At 55.2% G+C, this 13,886-nt stretch overlaps 1 protein-coding gene across 5 annotated transcripts in view; it reads left to right on the top strand.

Annotated features, from left to right (window-relative positions):
• PSTPIP1 (proline-serine-threonine phosphatase interacting protein 1) overlaps nt 1-13,886 on the top strand; it is a gene marked incomplete at both ends in the record, with an annotated part of 42,607 nt that overhangs the window by 16,600 nt on the left and 12,121 nt on the right. For 4 of the 5 annotated variants that reach the window (XM_080692079.1, XM_080692077.1, XM_080692075.1 and 1 more), the window contains 2 exons: nt 12,282-12,382; nt 13,152-13,226. In XM_080692079.1, the coding sequence (XP_080548205.1) occupies nt 12,282-12,382; nt 13,152-13,226 (176 nt within the window). The remainder of the gene's footprint in view (nt 1-12,281; nt 12,383-13,151; nt 13,227-13,886) is intronic. The other variant, XM_080692078.1, reaches the window with a different exon arrangement.

Raw genomic sequence — 13,886 nt, 5'->3', positions numbered from 1 at the left:
ATAGGAGCTGTAGGAGGGGGACCTAGCTGGAGGGAGGGGCCTTGAAGCCTGAGTCTCATTCCTGGTTCCTTCCTCTCTCTTTGTGTCTGCGGTGAGCTGAGCAGCCTTCCTCCGCCACACCCTCCTGCTACAATGTTCCGCCTCGTCTCAGGCCCAAAGCAACGGGGCCGGCCAGCCCTGAACTGAAACCTCTGAAACTGGGAGCCAAAGCACTTACTTCTTCTCCTTTATGTTTTCCTCAGTTATTTTATCATAGCAATACAAAACTGACTCATGGAATCGTCACACTTTGCTCTTCTTTTTTTCAAGACTGTTCTGGCTCTCAGGAAACCCAAGTAGAGGAACAACCCAGGCTGTCCCCATTTTATAGGTGAGGAAACTGAGATTTGGGCCTTCCCACCTGGCCACAATTCATGATATACCCCCACCTGCCCCCAACCAGGGCACACTTAAGGAGACATCCCACCTTGCAGAGGCCTCTGGGGGTTTGGGCTCCTCCCTATGGCTGCCCTACCTCCTGGCTCCTGGGAAGGCTTAGGACTGCCAAGCTTCCTGAGCTCCACCAGCTCGTACCCTTCAAGGAGGCTCTGGAGGGAAGACAGGCAGGCAGGTCACTGGCTTCCCCCCTGGCCTGCCTGGACCTGGGGGCCTGTGAAAACCAGACTTCTGGCTCTGCATTTTGAGGACCCTGAGCTCAGAAGCAAAATGAGACTTTTTTTTTTGGTGTTTTCTGAACATTTGTCCTTTGGCTTAGATGGACCAACTCAGAGCCCACGCTGTCCCAGGCATGGGGACTCCAGACTTTGGGTGGTGGGAAGGCCCTGGAGCTCAGCTGGGGGTGGACCAGACAAGTAGGGCTGGGGTGGTGGGCTGAGGAATCAGCATGATGGATGTGTGTGTTCTTGGGGCTGCCAGGAATACGGATCCAGGCTCGGCACGGGGCATGGGGAGCAGGTGCCACGCTGGTGGTATCTGTGATGATTCTCACGCTGCGGAGAAAGTGGATAGAAGTTGACTCTGGAAACAAAGAGATGGGCTGGGTGTGGCTGGTGCCAGGGCCAGGGGAGGACCAGGAGCTGAGGTCAGGGCCGGGGCTACTCTGAGGCTGTTGGCCTGTCATCCCAGCTTCCAGATCTCTCCTAACTCTGGGGGGAAAGGAACTCATACAGAATCCAACCATCTTGGTTTGAGTCCTCCCCGTGTGCAGGCTGGAGAGATGTTAAACACCGAAGGGTTCCTGGGGGCACGGTCTCCCTCGGCATCCCGCCCCCCAGGACCCCAGGGCCAGCACCTGCTCTGTTCAGAGACGTGGTTTCCCACAGCATGGCTCTGCAACACGCTCGCTGGCATCTCGCCAGGGCCAAGCCAGGCTCTCACACTGCACGCGTTTCTTGGAGGGCGCCGTCTTTGTCCCTTGCCCCCACTTTAGAATCCAGTGAACGCCCTACTTTGATTCTACTACACTTGTGGGTGACCCTGGAGAGACCTTCGACTTTCTGAACCTCTGGTTCCTTGTCTGGAAACAAAGAACATAGCAGAATAAACCGACTTCTGTGGTTAGAAGATTGAGACTTGGAGACGTGTAGGTTGGTGGCCAGCGAGGGCACGAAGCCTCAGCACAGACCCTGAGGGTGCGGCCAACCCGGCCCAGGCCCAAGGGCAGCGCAGTTGTCAGAGGCCATTCCAAGGCCCAGGACCTTGGCTGGCAGAGGGTGGGGGCCTTCTGCAAACGCTGCAGAGGTCTGGCCCTCCTGCAGGAAGCGGTTGGTGCAGGTGTGGGTTCTCTTGTGGCTCTAGAGGTCCATTTCTATCTCTTTTCTACATTTTTTTTTGTTTTGTTTAGGTACTGAGGAATTGAACCCAGGGACATTCTACCTCTGATCCACACTTCCAGCCCTTCTTTTATTTTTTGTTTTGAATCAGGATTTCACTAAGTTAGCTGAAGACCTCATTAAGTTACTGAGGCTGGCCTTGAACCTATGCTCCTCCTATCTCAGCCTCCCAAGTGCTGGGATTACAGGCATGTACCACTGTACCCAGCTCCCATCTCTGTCTCTTGAGAAAACCCCAGGCCCAGGGAAGGTTGCCAGTCCCCACGCCTACAGCAATTCTCAACCCTGAAGCAGGACACTCCCATCAGCTCCGTAAGGTGAACGCACATGATGTGCGTTAGCAGTAGCAGCCAGGAAAGGATGCCACCCAGACCCCAGTCCCTGGGGGACACTAACCAAGTCAGGAGAGCCCCACACTGTTATCACAGGAAGGACAGTCACCCTCAGGGCCTGCCCACGGCTGCTGGCCCACGCAGGGCTCCTTGCTACGCAGGCTCCTGCCTGTAAGTGACCACCCAGGGCCTAGAACCGGGCACCAAAGGTCCAGGCATTGTCCCTGTGCATCCCGGCCCCCAGGTATCACCCCACCAACACCCCAGGTATCACCTGCCAGGGCGTGGGGCGTGGGAAGAGTTCAGGTACTGAGTTCTGGTACCCAGCAGTTCTGCACATGCGGAGGGTGTGACCTCAGGAACATCGCTTACCCTCCTGAGCACAGATTTCCTCCTCTGTAAAGTGAAGGTGAACGCACCTCCCCCACCCAGGAGCCCTGAAGACTAAAGGAAATATTCATGCAAGAGCCTGGCAAAGGAAACCCGCCCCTCACCAAGCTCCTAAAAATGGTAGTCATGGCAACTACTGCATCTTAACAAAAATCAACCAAAAAGGAAACTAAAAAGGGGGACTGGCATTAGTTTTTAGTAGGTGCGTGTATTCATCCTCCTCTAGGACCTGTGTGGCTCTTTCAGTGGGATTTGCGGGGACCACTGAGGCTCTCAGAGCTTTCTCTGATGGAGTCCCTGAGGCTGTGGGGTGACCTGTCAGCCACAGGCCTGCAGGTGTCCAGCGTGGGCCTGGGCACCTCAGGGGCCTGGCTGCATCAGACTGGGACTTGGCAGAGAGCTGGATCGCCCAAGAAACTCACTTCTAGCTTCCAGCCTCCGTGGGTCCAGCTGGGCATGGAGCAGCTTACTAGCCCACTAAAGCGCTGTGTTCCCTAAAAGCAAAGTCTACCTTTACCTTGCGGGCCCTTGTCTGGGCCATCTCAGAAAACCTTTAAGCACCCCCATCTCCCCTCCACCGGGGACACCGAGACACAAAGCACCTAGTTTAACACACCTGAGGCTGGAGCCCTCTCTGAGGAACCTCTGCCCGCTCCTGGACTCAACGGTAGCCACGCTGCACTCTGTGTTGGGGGCCACTCGGCTCTCCAGAAGCCCTTCCTGTGCTGACCTAGAGCTGCCTTCCCTCCTGCACCCATAAATCCTGGCTTGTGCCTCTGGGGACCCCAAACACCAATGCCTCCTCTGCTCGTGATGCTCACAGAGACCTGCAGGTGAGACGGGCCTGGGCTCAGGACCCCTCCTTACCTGCCCTCCTCCCTGGCTCCGGCCGGCAGCTGGCTCGCTTGCTGAGGTCTCTGGCCGCCACTCCCCTGCGTGCATCCGCATCAGACCTGAGCATCTGCCCCTTTGCCCGCCTCAGCTTGCCAACCCATATGGCGATGAGCCCCTCGTGGGGTAGTAAATGGTGGCCCAGCCACCACCCATTGACGTAGCCTCCCTGAGCACCACTTCTCTTGCCTCTAATGGGATGATGACGCCTGCCTCAGGGGACTGTCATCAGAAATACAGGGGACAAGCATGCCTGGCTTATTTAAAGGCACTGGATAATGAGTCAATGAAGCTACATGCACACGGTCTGGTCTCCTCACTGTCACCTCAGGAACCAGCAGTGACAGTCGCATGCCCTCGAGGCCCCAGGGGCTCATCCAGCCCCTCATCCTGCCTCCGCTCAGCTCTGCTGGGCACAGGTGCTGGCACGAGGCCCCCAGAGCCAGGCACGTATGCTCTGCCTGCACTCCAGCGCAGCGTGTGCTTGCTGCCCAGGGTCCCCAACAGTCCACGGAGGCGGCAGCCAGAGCCAGAGCGGCTGCTACTAAAGGAGCCTGCAGCAGGGTGCAGAGGAGCCCCTGCCTCCAGATGACAGGGAGGGAGGAGGCTCAGTCCCGCTGTCCATCTCTGCTCCCAGTAACATGGCTTTTAAAATTGGTGCATAGCAAACCAGGTACGGTGGAGCACGCTTGTCATCCCAGTACTTGGGAGGCTGAGACAGGGGGATCGCAGTTCACAGCCAGCCTCAGCAAATTGTGAGACCCTCCACAACTTAGTGAGACCCCGTTTCAAAATAGAGAATAAAAAATAGGGCTGGGGGCCGGGCGTGGTGGCGCACACTTGTAAATCCCAGCATTCGGGAGGCTGAGACCGGAAGATCGTGGTTCGCGGACAGCCTCAGCTACTTAGTGAGGCCCTCTGCAACTCAGTGAGACCTGGTTTCAAAATAAAGAATAAAAAATAGGACAGGGGGTGTAGCTCGTAGGTTGAATGCCCCTGGGTTCCATCCCCAAACCCACAAAAAAAAAAAAAATAGGGCTGTTGGCGTAGCTCAGAGGTCGAATGCCCCTGGGTTCCATCCCCAGTACTAAAAAAGAAAAAAAAAATTGTGCATAGCAGTGATAGAGAATTATGGGTTTCATTGTTGCATATTGGTACATGGAGATAATACATTTTGATCCTATTCAGCCCCCCCCCCCCGGTCCCTCTGCCTGGCCCCTTCTTCTCTAGTAGTCTCCCTTCTATTTTCATGTCATCTTTGTGGGGGGGTGTTACTAGGGAGTTGAACCCAGGGACATTCTAGCTCTGAGTTACACCCACCCTATTTTTTTCTTTTTTTTAAATTCTGAAACCGAGTCTAGGTTGCTAAGGCTGACATCGAAACGGATCTCCCTGTCTCGGCCTCCCAAGTACTGGTATTACGGGAGGCACGCTCCACCACGCCCAGCCTCATTTCTTTCCCCTGGATTGTTCATATGAGCATAAACAACACTGGTCTTACTTCACTTAACACGGTGCTCTTCGGTTCCATCCATTTTCCTGCAAGTGGCACGTGATTTCGCCCTTTTTCGTGGCTGAATGACACTCTCTTGGGTGTGCGTTTCACATTTCTTTACCCATTCAGCCACTATGGGCACCCAGGCTGATTCCATAACTTGGCTGCTGTGCCGTGATGAACATGGGTATCTAGTAAGCTGACCAATTCCTTTTGGTGTATCTAAGGAGAGGTATAGCTGGGTCACATGGCAGTTTATTTTTAGTCTTTTGAGGAACCTCTATACTAATTTCCATAGTGGCTGTACTACTTTACATTTATAGAAATAGTATCTAAGGGTTCCTTTTTCTCCACATCTTTGCTAACATTTCTTATATTTTGTACTTTTTTTTTTTTATACTGGGGATTGAACCCAGGGCCATTCTATTTCTGAGCTTTACCTCCAGCCTTTTTTAAAAAAAATCTTATTATTTTGTGGTAGTGGGGATTGAACCCGGAGGCATTCTACCTCCTAGCTATACCCCCAGCCCTATTTTATTCTTTATTTTGAAACAGGGTCTCACTAAGTTGCAGAGGCCTCACAAGTTTCCAAGGCTGGCCATGAACCTGTGATCCTCCTATCTCAGCCTTCAAATACTAGGATTACAAGTGTGCGCCACCATACTTGGCTTTCATTTTTTTTATTTTGAAACAGGGTCTCACTAGTTGCTGAGGGCCTTGCCAAGTTGCTGAGACTAGCTGTGAGCCTGAGATCCTCCTGTCTTGGTCTCCCAAGAAGTAGAATAATAGTCGTGTGCTACCACTCCCCACTGTATCTTATATTTCTGATGTTTGCCACTGGGACTGGGTGAGATGGAATCTCAGTGTAGTTTTGATTTGCATTTCCCTGGTAGCCAAAGATGTTGAACATTTTAAAATATAATTATTGACAATTTGCACTTTTTTGGGGGGATATTGGGGACTGAACACAGGGGCATTCTACTTCTGAGCTACGTCTCCAGCCTTATTTTATTTTTTATTTAGAAACAGGGTCTCACTAAATTGCTGAGAGCTTGAATGAATTGCTGAGGCTATCCTCGAATCCATGATCCTCCTGTCTCAGCCTCCCAAGTACTGAGATTACAGATATGCGCCACCACGCCCAGCTTTGTACTGCTTTTAAGAAGCGTCTGTTCAGTTCGTTTGCCTATTTATTGATTGGGTTCCTTGTTTTGTTAGTGTTAGGTTTATAAAAGATGATTTTTTTGTGTGTGTGGTACTGGGGGTGGAACCCAGAGGCCTTCTACCTCTGGGCTATACCCCCAGACCTATTTATATTTTATTTGGAAACAGGGTCTCACTAAGTTGCTGAGAGCCTCACTAAGTAGCTGAGGCTGGCTTCGAACCTGCGCGATCCTCCTGTCTCAGCCTCCCAAGCGCGGGGATTACAAGCGTGCGCCACCATGCACAGCAAAAGATGATTTTTTAAAGGAGTTTGAAAATACAAATAAGACAAGAGCTTGCCAGATGCTAGCAGTGTTTTCGACAAGAATGACTGACCTTCTACAACATGGGTTTCGAACTAGGTAGGGAGCAGGCAGGAAACTCATTTCCTCTGGCCCACGTTCCAGATCTCGCTGCCTGGTCCTTCTCCGGTCCACTTCAGCTCTATCCCCGGCCAGGCCGGTCTGATACCTAAATCTCACCCTCACTCAGGTGGAGCCCCATTTCCCCACCTGGCCCAGGGAGCCTCGATGCACTTGGAGAAAAGGGGCTGCTCCTTCGCTCACCAAGTTGTCCCGCGTTGCGGCCAGCCGCCTCTGGCCTCCGGTGGACTGGTGGGGTGGGTGGTATTAGCTCTGAAGAGGTGAGAGGCCTCGGTGCCCTGATGCTGTTGTGGCTGGTGATGGCGCCCCCAAGTGATCGGTGCTGGGGAAGCACCTTTTCCCCTTCCTTGCCACCCAGAACCTCTGCTCTGTAGCTGTGACTGGAGCTGTCCTCCCAGCGGCACCCAGCAGTACTAGAGATTAAACCTAGGGGAGTGCTACCACTCGACCACTGAGATACACTCACAGTCCTTTTTATTTTTAGTTTGAGATGCTTTGCTAAGTTGCTGAGGCTGGCCTCGAACTTGTGGTCCTCATGCATCACCTCGTCCAGTTCTGCAGCTGCTTTTTTTTTGTGTGTGTGTGTACTGAGGATTGAACCCAGGGGCATTCTACCTATGACCTACACTTCCAGCCCTATTTAATTTTGAAATAGGGTCTCACTAAATTGCTGAGCCTGGCCTTGAGCCTGTGATCCTCCTGTCTCAGCCTCCCAAGTAGTACTGGGATCACAGGTGTGCACCGTTGCTCCCAATTTCTTCTGCAGCTGCTTTTCAAGGGTCCTCTCTGTGTCAGGTAGCAATCCTGGACAGAGGATTAGCAGGCAGCTCTTTCTGGCTACCTCTCACAGCCCCAGTGGGCTCCCAGGTAAAATTTCAGTGCTAAACTGGGCACAGTGACACATACCTGTAATTCCAGTGCTTGAGAGGCTGAGACAGGAGGATCAGAAGTTTGAGGGTAGCTTCAGCAACTTAGCAAGGCCATGTGTTTTAAAAAATAGGTCTGGGGGTATAACTCAAAAGTAGAAGAGCCCTGGGTATAAAACTCACTCTCTCTCTCTCTCTCTCTCTCTCTCTCTCTCTCTCTCTCTCTCTCTCTCTCTCCACCCCAGACCTCCTCTCTTAGAAGCAGCTGTATTCAGCTCCCCTCCCTGACACCAGATTTATGCAGCCACCAGTCCCCATGGTGCCCCAAACCCACAGACACACAGCAGCCCTGCGGGAAAGTCTCTTCCTCTCCAGAGGCCCCTTCCATGGCTAGAGAGGCCCAGGATGGGCAAGTGGCTTCACAACAGCACTTGGTGTGGCTGGGAGTGGTGGCTCACACTTGTAATCCCAGCATTTGGGAGGCTGAGACAGGAGGATCTCAGTTTGCAGACAGCCTTAGCTACTTAGTGAGGCCCTTTGCAACTCAGTAAGAACCTGTTTCAAAATAAAGAATAATAAAAAAAAAAGAAATAGGGCTGGGCGTGTAGCTTGGAGGTAGAATGACCCTGGGTTCCATCCCCCGTATTGGAAAAAAATTTTTTTAAAAAGACACCCAGTTTGTTCCTGGTGGGTAGGACTGGGACAAAATCCCAGGCCTCTCTCTCTCCCTCCAAGGTCAGGGTTGGCTGTCCTCTGATACACGTCATGTACTGGAATTCCATGCAAGGGAGCCTTGAAAAAGACTCTGCTCCCCTTTCAATGAGCCCTAGCATCATGGGGGAGATGCAGATGAATCATTTTCCCAGCTCTGGTGGAGGGGAGGAAGAATTCTGTCTGGTGAGGGACCGGGAGTGGCAGGCTGAAGGCCGGGCACCGGGCATGGGGGCCTCCGCCGGCCATGCGCGGCTGGCCCTGCGCTGGGGCTTTGCTGAGTGGTGACTGAGTGGTGGGTAGGAGCCTCAACCTCGGCCCCTGCGTTCACATCCCGCTGTGCCCTGCAGGCCCCTGCCTGGCAGCTCAGCCAGCCCCTCTGGGCTCCCTTTCCTGGACTGTAAATGAGGTCGTAAAGCTGAGCCCAGTCCCCTCCGGGCAGCTCTGCCCTGGGCCTGCCCTCGGACACCCGAGTGTCTCCAGGTCAGCTCAGTGTGGGGAGGGTGATCAGGCCTGTTCCCACGGGGAAGGAAGCGGAAGCTGAGACCTGCCAGGCCAGAGTGAAGTGTGACCCACATGGAGTCCGCCCCGCTCCTTCAATAAACGGGGTTGGAAACCCTCTCTGACCTGTAGCACCCTAAGGTGGCTGGGCCCTCCAGGGGGCTGTCAAGGCCAGCAGGGAGGTGACCCCCTCCCCGGCTGTCTCAGTGAAGAAACCAGATTCCAATGAGGGAAGTGGCTTGCTGGGGGCCGGGTCTCTGTGGCCAGCCCCTGCAGCCACCGAGAGCGATGTGGGCAGGAGGAGGAAGTGGTGGGGGCTTGGAAGCTGCTTCTCTACCCAGCCAGGGGACATGGCAGGCTCCGGGCAGCTCCCAGGCTCCGACAGAGGCGCACGCCCAGGCCCACCTTGAGATGGGAGCACATGGAGACGCAAGAAGCAGTTTATCCCCAAGTGGCTGAGCGCGAAGGGAGGCCCGAGCCTCAACTCACCGCCTCCAGGAGGACAGGGTTTGGGGATACTTATGGGGTAGAGAAGCGGCTGCTTTAAGGCCTGGGAGGAGGTGACGGTGACGGGAGGTGAAGTAATTAGTGGTCTGCAATGGGACTTTATGGCTCTTCGTGGATGGGGATTCAGGAAATGCCACGGTAGTGTGATCTGAGGGTGGAGTTTGATGTCGACTAAAGTCACCTTTGGGTATCTGCTCAGGCCCAAGTGAAAAATGGATGGTTTTGACAAGAACAGCTTTCACAGCCAGGCATGGTGGCGCACGCTTGTAATCCCAGCATTCGAGAGGCTGAGACAGGAGGATCGCGGTTCACGGACAGCCTCAGCTAATTAGTGAGGCTCTCTGCAACTAAGTGAGACCCTGTTTCAAAATTAAAAAGAATAAAAGTATAGTGCAGGGGGTGTAGCTTGGAGGTTGAATGTCCTGGGTTCCATCCCCAGACCTGGAAAAAAAAAAGGTCTTTCATATCCTTGAAATTGACCAGGTGACCATTAGCATCATGCCCACACACTACGGCGGGAGGCTAACGATTCACACATGGCCTCCAGAACTGGTAATATTTTTTTCTAAATGTGTGGTACTGGGGATTGAAGCCAGGGGCATTCTACCTATGAGCTACACCCCTAGCCCTCTTTTATTTTGAAATAGCGTTTCACTAAGTTATTGCATGCTGGCCTTGAACCTGAGATCCTCTTGTCTCAGCCTCCCAAGTACTGGGATTAACAGATGTGTGCCACTGCACCAGGCTCAGAATTGGTGATATTTAAAGCTAACTAGACATAAGTAACCAAGGGTGAGCCCAGGGGCTCAGTGAGAGAAGTCGAGTGCTATGTGCTGAGAGCAGACAGGCGACCAGGCCAGTGTGTTGCTGGCGGTGTCTATTCAAGCCCTGCTCTGTCTTCCAGCAGAGGCTTGGAGACCAAGGCCTTGTTCTTCTAAAGGTTGCATTTTGAGAGCAGCTCTCAGGCGCATGGGAGATGCTTCTGAGCTGCAAAAGGCCCCTATTTCCAACTGTTAAGCCCTTCTTTTGGAAAATGCCCAGCAGGTGGCTGTGAGCGAGCCTCTGAGCAAGGGCTTGCTTTTAATTTCACAAAAAGCAAGGTCCTGGGCAGGATTCAGGCACCAGAGGCTGAGAGTGGACAGGAAGACATAAGCAGGGAGGTGAGGGAGGACAGGCGAGGTGAGCACAGGGTGGGGATGGGGGCTCGGATGGCAGACCTGCTGGCCAATTTACATAGAATTCCTGGATCCTTCTGTCTTCAAGGGCAAACTGAGCCCGACTCTCCCTCCTCTGAGCAGTGAGTCAGAGCCCGTGGCCTTGAGGGGGGCTGGGCTGGGGGTGAAGGAGGAGGGCACAGGCTGGCGGAAGGAGTGGCCCCGGAGGGTCAGGTACTTCCTCAGAACAGCCTGGTCTCTTGTGACCATGGCTCATTCAGCCGCAGCCCCTGCCGGCCTCCGAGGCCTCTGCGCGGGGCTGGGCAGCGCTCTCCAGCCCACAGTGCTGCGGGCACCCAGCTCCTGAGGACCGCCCGCGCCTGTGCCCGCACTGCCTCCCCTCCTCCAGGATGGCCAATGTAGGTCTGGCTGGGCTTCTCTGTCCACTCTGGGGGCCTCGCTAAGGACTGAAGAAGGGTCCCCCTGGAGCCAGAGCGGCAGGGCTGGGTGGGGGCGGGCAGGCCAGACCCCAGCACCCCTACGGGGCAAGGGCACTGAGAGTCCAGATTCTCGCCCTGCCCCTGTGGCCTCAGAATGGAGGGGCAGAGGACAAGTGGATTCCCAGTTCCAGGGGTCTGTGGTTTTCTGGCCTGAACCCTGGTACCCAGCTCAGAATGTGAGGGGCAGGAGGCTGAGGCTCCCGACTTGTTTCTGACTTGGGGGGCCCAAGGGAGGGCAGAGGCCGAGGTTTGGGAGGCTGCAGTCTGCCACTGGTGAGGAGGCAGGTGGCTGCTCTTGAACGCCACAGACGTGGACGCCTGGCCCCGCCGGGCCCAGCTGACCAACGTGTCCCTGGGGACAGAAGCCTGGGGCACACTGGGGCCAGCTTCCCCCCACTGGGGTCCTGGTGACCTGCCAAGGCCCAGACGCCTGGAGATTCAAATCCTGAGTTGGTCGAGGAGGGGCTGAGCCCTCAGTATGGGCCACTGGGGCCATTTGTGCTGTCTCTGCCTCCACCATCTCTGATTCCCTTTAGACCTGTAAGAGCACCACATCTTCCCAGAGCCTCACTCAAATGCCTCCTCCTTCAGGAAGCTCTCCTTGGTTTTCACCACCCACACACACACACAGTTTGAGGGGAGGCAGGGGCAGGGGAGGAGTACCAGGTTTCCCCAGAGAGTGGGTTAGGCGCGCAAGCGTGTGTGTGTGTGTGTGTGTGTGTGTGTGTGTGTGTGTGTGTGTGTGTGCGCGCGTGTGTGTGGCCTTGGGAGGCTCACCATGACCTCAGCTCTGCGGGATGGGACATGTGTGTGCTCTGGGAAGCTGGGGCTCTTTTCCCCAGGTGTGTGTGAGTGCTGGGAGGGGGGGTGATTCAGGGGACAGAAAAACAGACACATCTCAGGGTCTGCCAGGCCGAGTGCCCCAGGGTGGAGACTGGTGAATACCAGATGGCAGAAAGAGACAGAAAGAGAAGGCAGGACCTGCCACCTTCCCCTGGAGGCACCACATGAGCAGGACCCAGGAGGGCTGGGAGTGGGCAGCCCAGTGCTGGGACCCAGGGAGTGGATTTCGGGGCTGGCTGTCAGCAAAGCCCTCAATGCCAGCTGAATAAATAACAAAATAAAATAAAATGCCAGGAGTTGCTGGGCACAGTGGCACATGCCTATAATCCCAGTATTTGGTATTTGGGAGGCTGAGAAAGGAGGCCCACAGGTTCAAGACTAGCCTCAGTCCCTCCTGCCAGCATGGGTGCTGTCACTTCTGGACAGCGTGTTCTGATGTCAGACACAATGGCCCCTGTCCAGGCAGCAGGGTGGGGCCCACTTGCCACCTGTGGCCTCCACAGATGTGGGGGGACCTCCTGCATGCCTGTGGGAGACCAGGGCCTGAATCCCATGAGATCAGGCTTGGCTAGGGTGATGGAGGCAAGAGAGAGGCCATCCCTGCAGGTGCCCGAGGCTCAGCTTGGACCGCACCACCCAGCCGGGACTCACGTGACCCTCGGTCTTGTTCCAGTGCAGGGACTTCACGGCCCACACGGGCTACGAGCTGCTGCTGCAGCGGCTGCTGGATGGCAGGAAGATGTGCAAGGACGTGGAGGAGCTGCTCAGGCAGAGGTGAGAAGCCCTGGGCCTGGGCAGGGTGACCACCGGCCACCTGGCTCCTGAGGAAGCAAGGGGCTGCCCCGACCTGGCCAGGCTGCTGGCACAGAACCTCCATGTTTAAGAAGCCAGGAGTTGGTCGGGCGTGGGGGCACATGCTTGTAATCCAGTACTTGGGAGGCTGAGACAGGAGGATTGCGGGTTCAAAGCCAGCCTCGGCAACTTAGTGAGACCATCAGCAATTTAGTGAGACCCTATTTCCAAATAAAATATAAAATAGGTCTGGGGGTATAGCCCAGAGGTAGAAAGACTCTGGGTTCCACCCCAAGTAGTACAAAAAATAAAATAAATAAAATAAAACAAAAAGGCAAAAGTTGCTGGGTATGGTGGCACGTGCCTATAATCCCAGTATTTGGGAGGTTGAGATAGGAGGCTCACAGGTTCGAAGCCAGCTTCAGTAACTTTGTGAGACCCTGTTTCCAAATAAAAAATAAAAAGTGTGTAACTTGGTGGTAGAATGCCCCTGAGTTCAATCCCCAGTATCAAAAATAAATTAAAAAAACAGGAGTCTCCTGTTTCCCCTCAACCTGGATTTCCCTTGAGAGCAAACCACTTGATGTCCTGCATTTAGCAAGCGCTTCTTCCTAGAAAGTGCCAGGGCCTTATCTTTTTCTGGCAGCCATGCCTGTCCCCCAAGGCAGGCAGCGGGTCGGCCCTCAGCGTCCTGCAGCCCCTCGTGGCAGGCTGGCTGCCCTGGAGGGACACGTGACCCGCTGTCTTGCAGAGCCCAGGCGGAGGAGCGGTACGGGAAGGAGCTGGTACAGATCGCCCGGAAAGCAGGCGGCCAGACGGAGATCCAGTAAGTGCCCACTCCTCGCTGGAGCCTCTGCACCCTACACGGGCTGAGGCTTCCCGCTGGGGGTGGCCTGGGTGACCAGGGAGGGTCTGCCCTGGCCCTGCCAGTGCTGCGGTTGGGCATGTGGGCTCTGCTCGTGGGTCTGCGTGCTGGGAAGGGCTGGCGGGGAGGCAGGAGCCCTCCATCCCCACCCCCGTCCACCTTGATGGAGATGGGCAGGTGGGACACACCTGGCTCCCGGCACCAGCTCCTCGCCAGCTGAGGGACCTCAGGCTGGCTGCAGACAGCGCATCGCTGTTCTCAGCGGTGACGGGATAAGGATGCCAACTTCCTCAGAGGACTGAATGGGGCCCAGGCGCAGCTGAGGCCTGGCGCGGGGGTGAGGGAGGCCAGTGGAGGCCGCTGCCATGGAGGAGGGGGGACCTGCGCAGACACAGAGAAGCCAACTGCTCAGGGCAGTGGAAGGGGGTGCTCGCTAATGGGTGGGGGGCTGCTTTGGGAAGGTGCCCATGTTCCCCCTGGGTGGGGCCGCAATAGGCAGAGGGTCCAACAGTGCTCTGGACTCTGGATTCTGAAAGGGCTTTAAATACCAGGGGCCTGAGCCCGCGGCTGCCACAGTGGCCCCTTCCCGCCACCTGCTCCTGGGGACGCCTGGCTCAGCCC

The sequence above is a fragment of the Muscardinus avellanarius genome, assembly GCF_963383645.1.
Source record: "Muscardinus avellanarius genome assembly, chromosome: 3".
Taxonomy (NCBI): domain Eukaryota; kingdom Metazoa; phylum Chordata; class Mammalia; order Rodentia; family Gliridae; genus Muscardinus; species Muscardinus avellanarius.
This window is presented reverse-complemented; position numbering and strand designations above follow the sequence as displayed.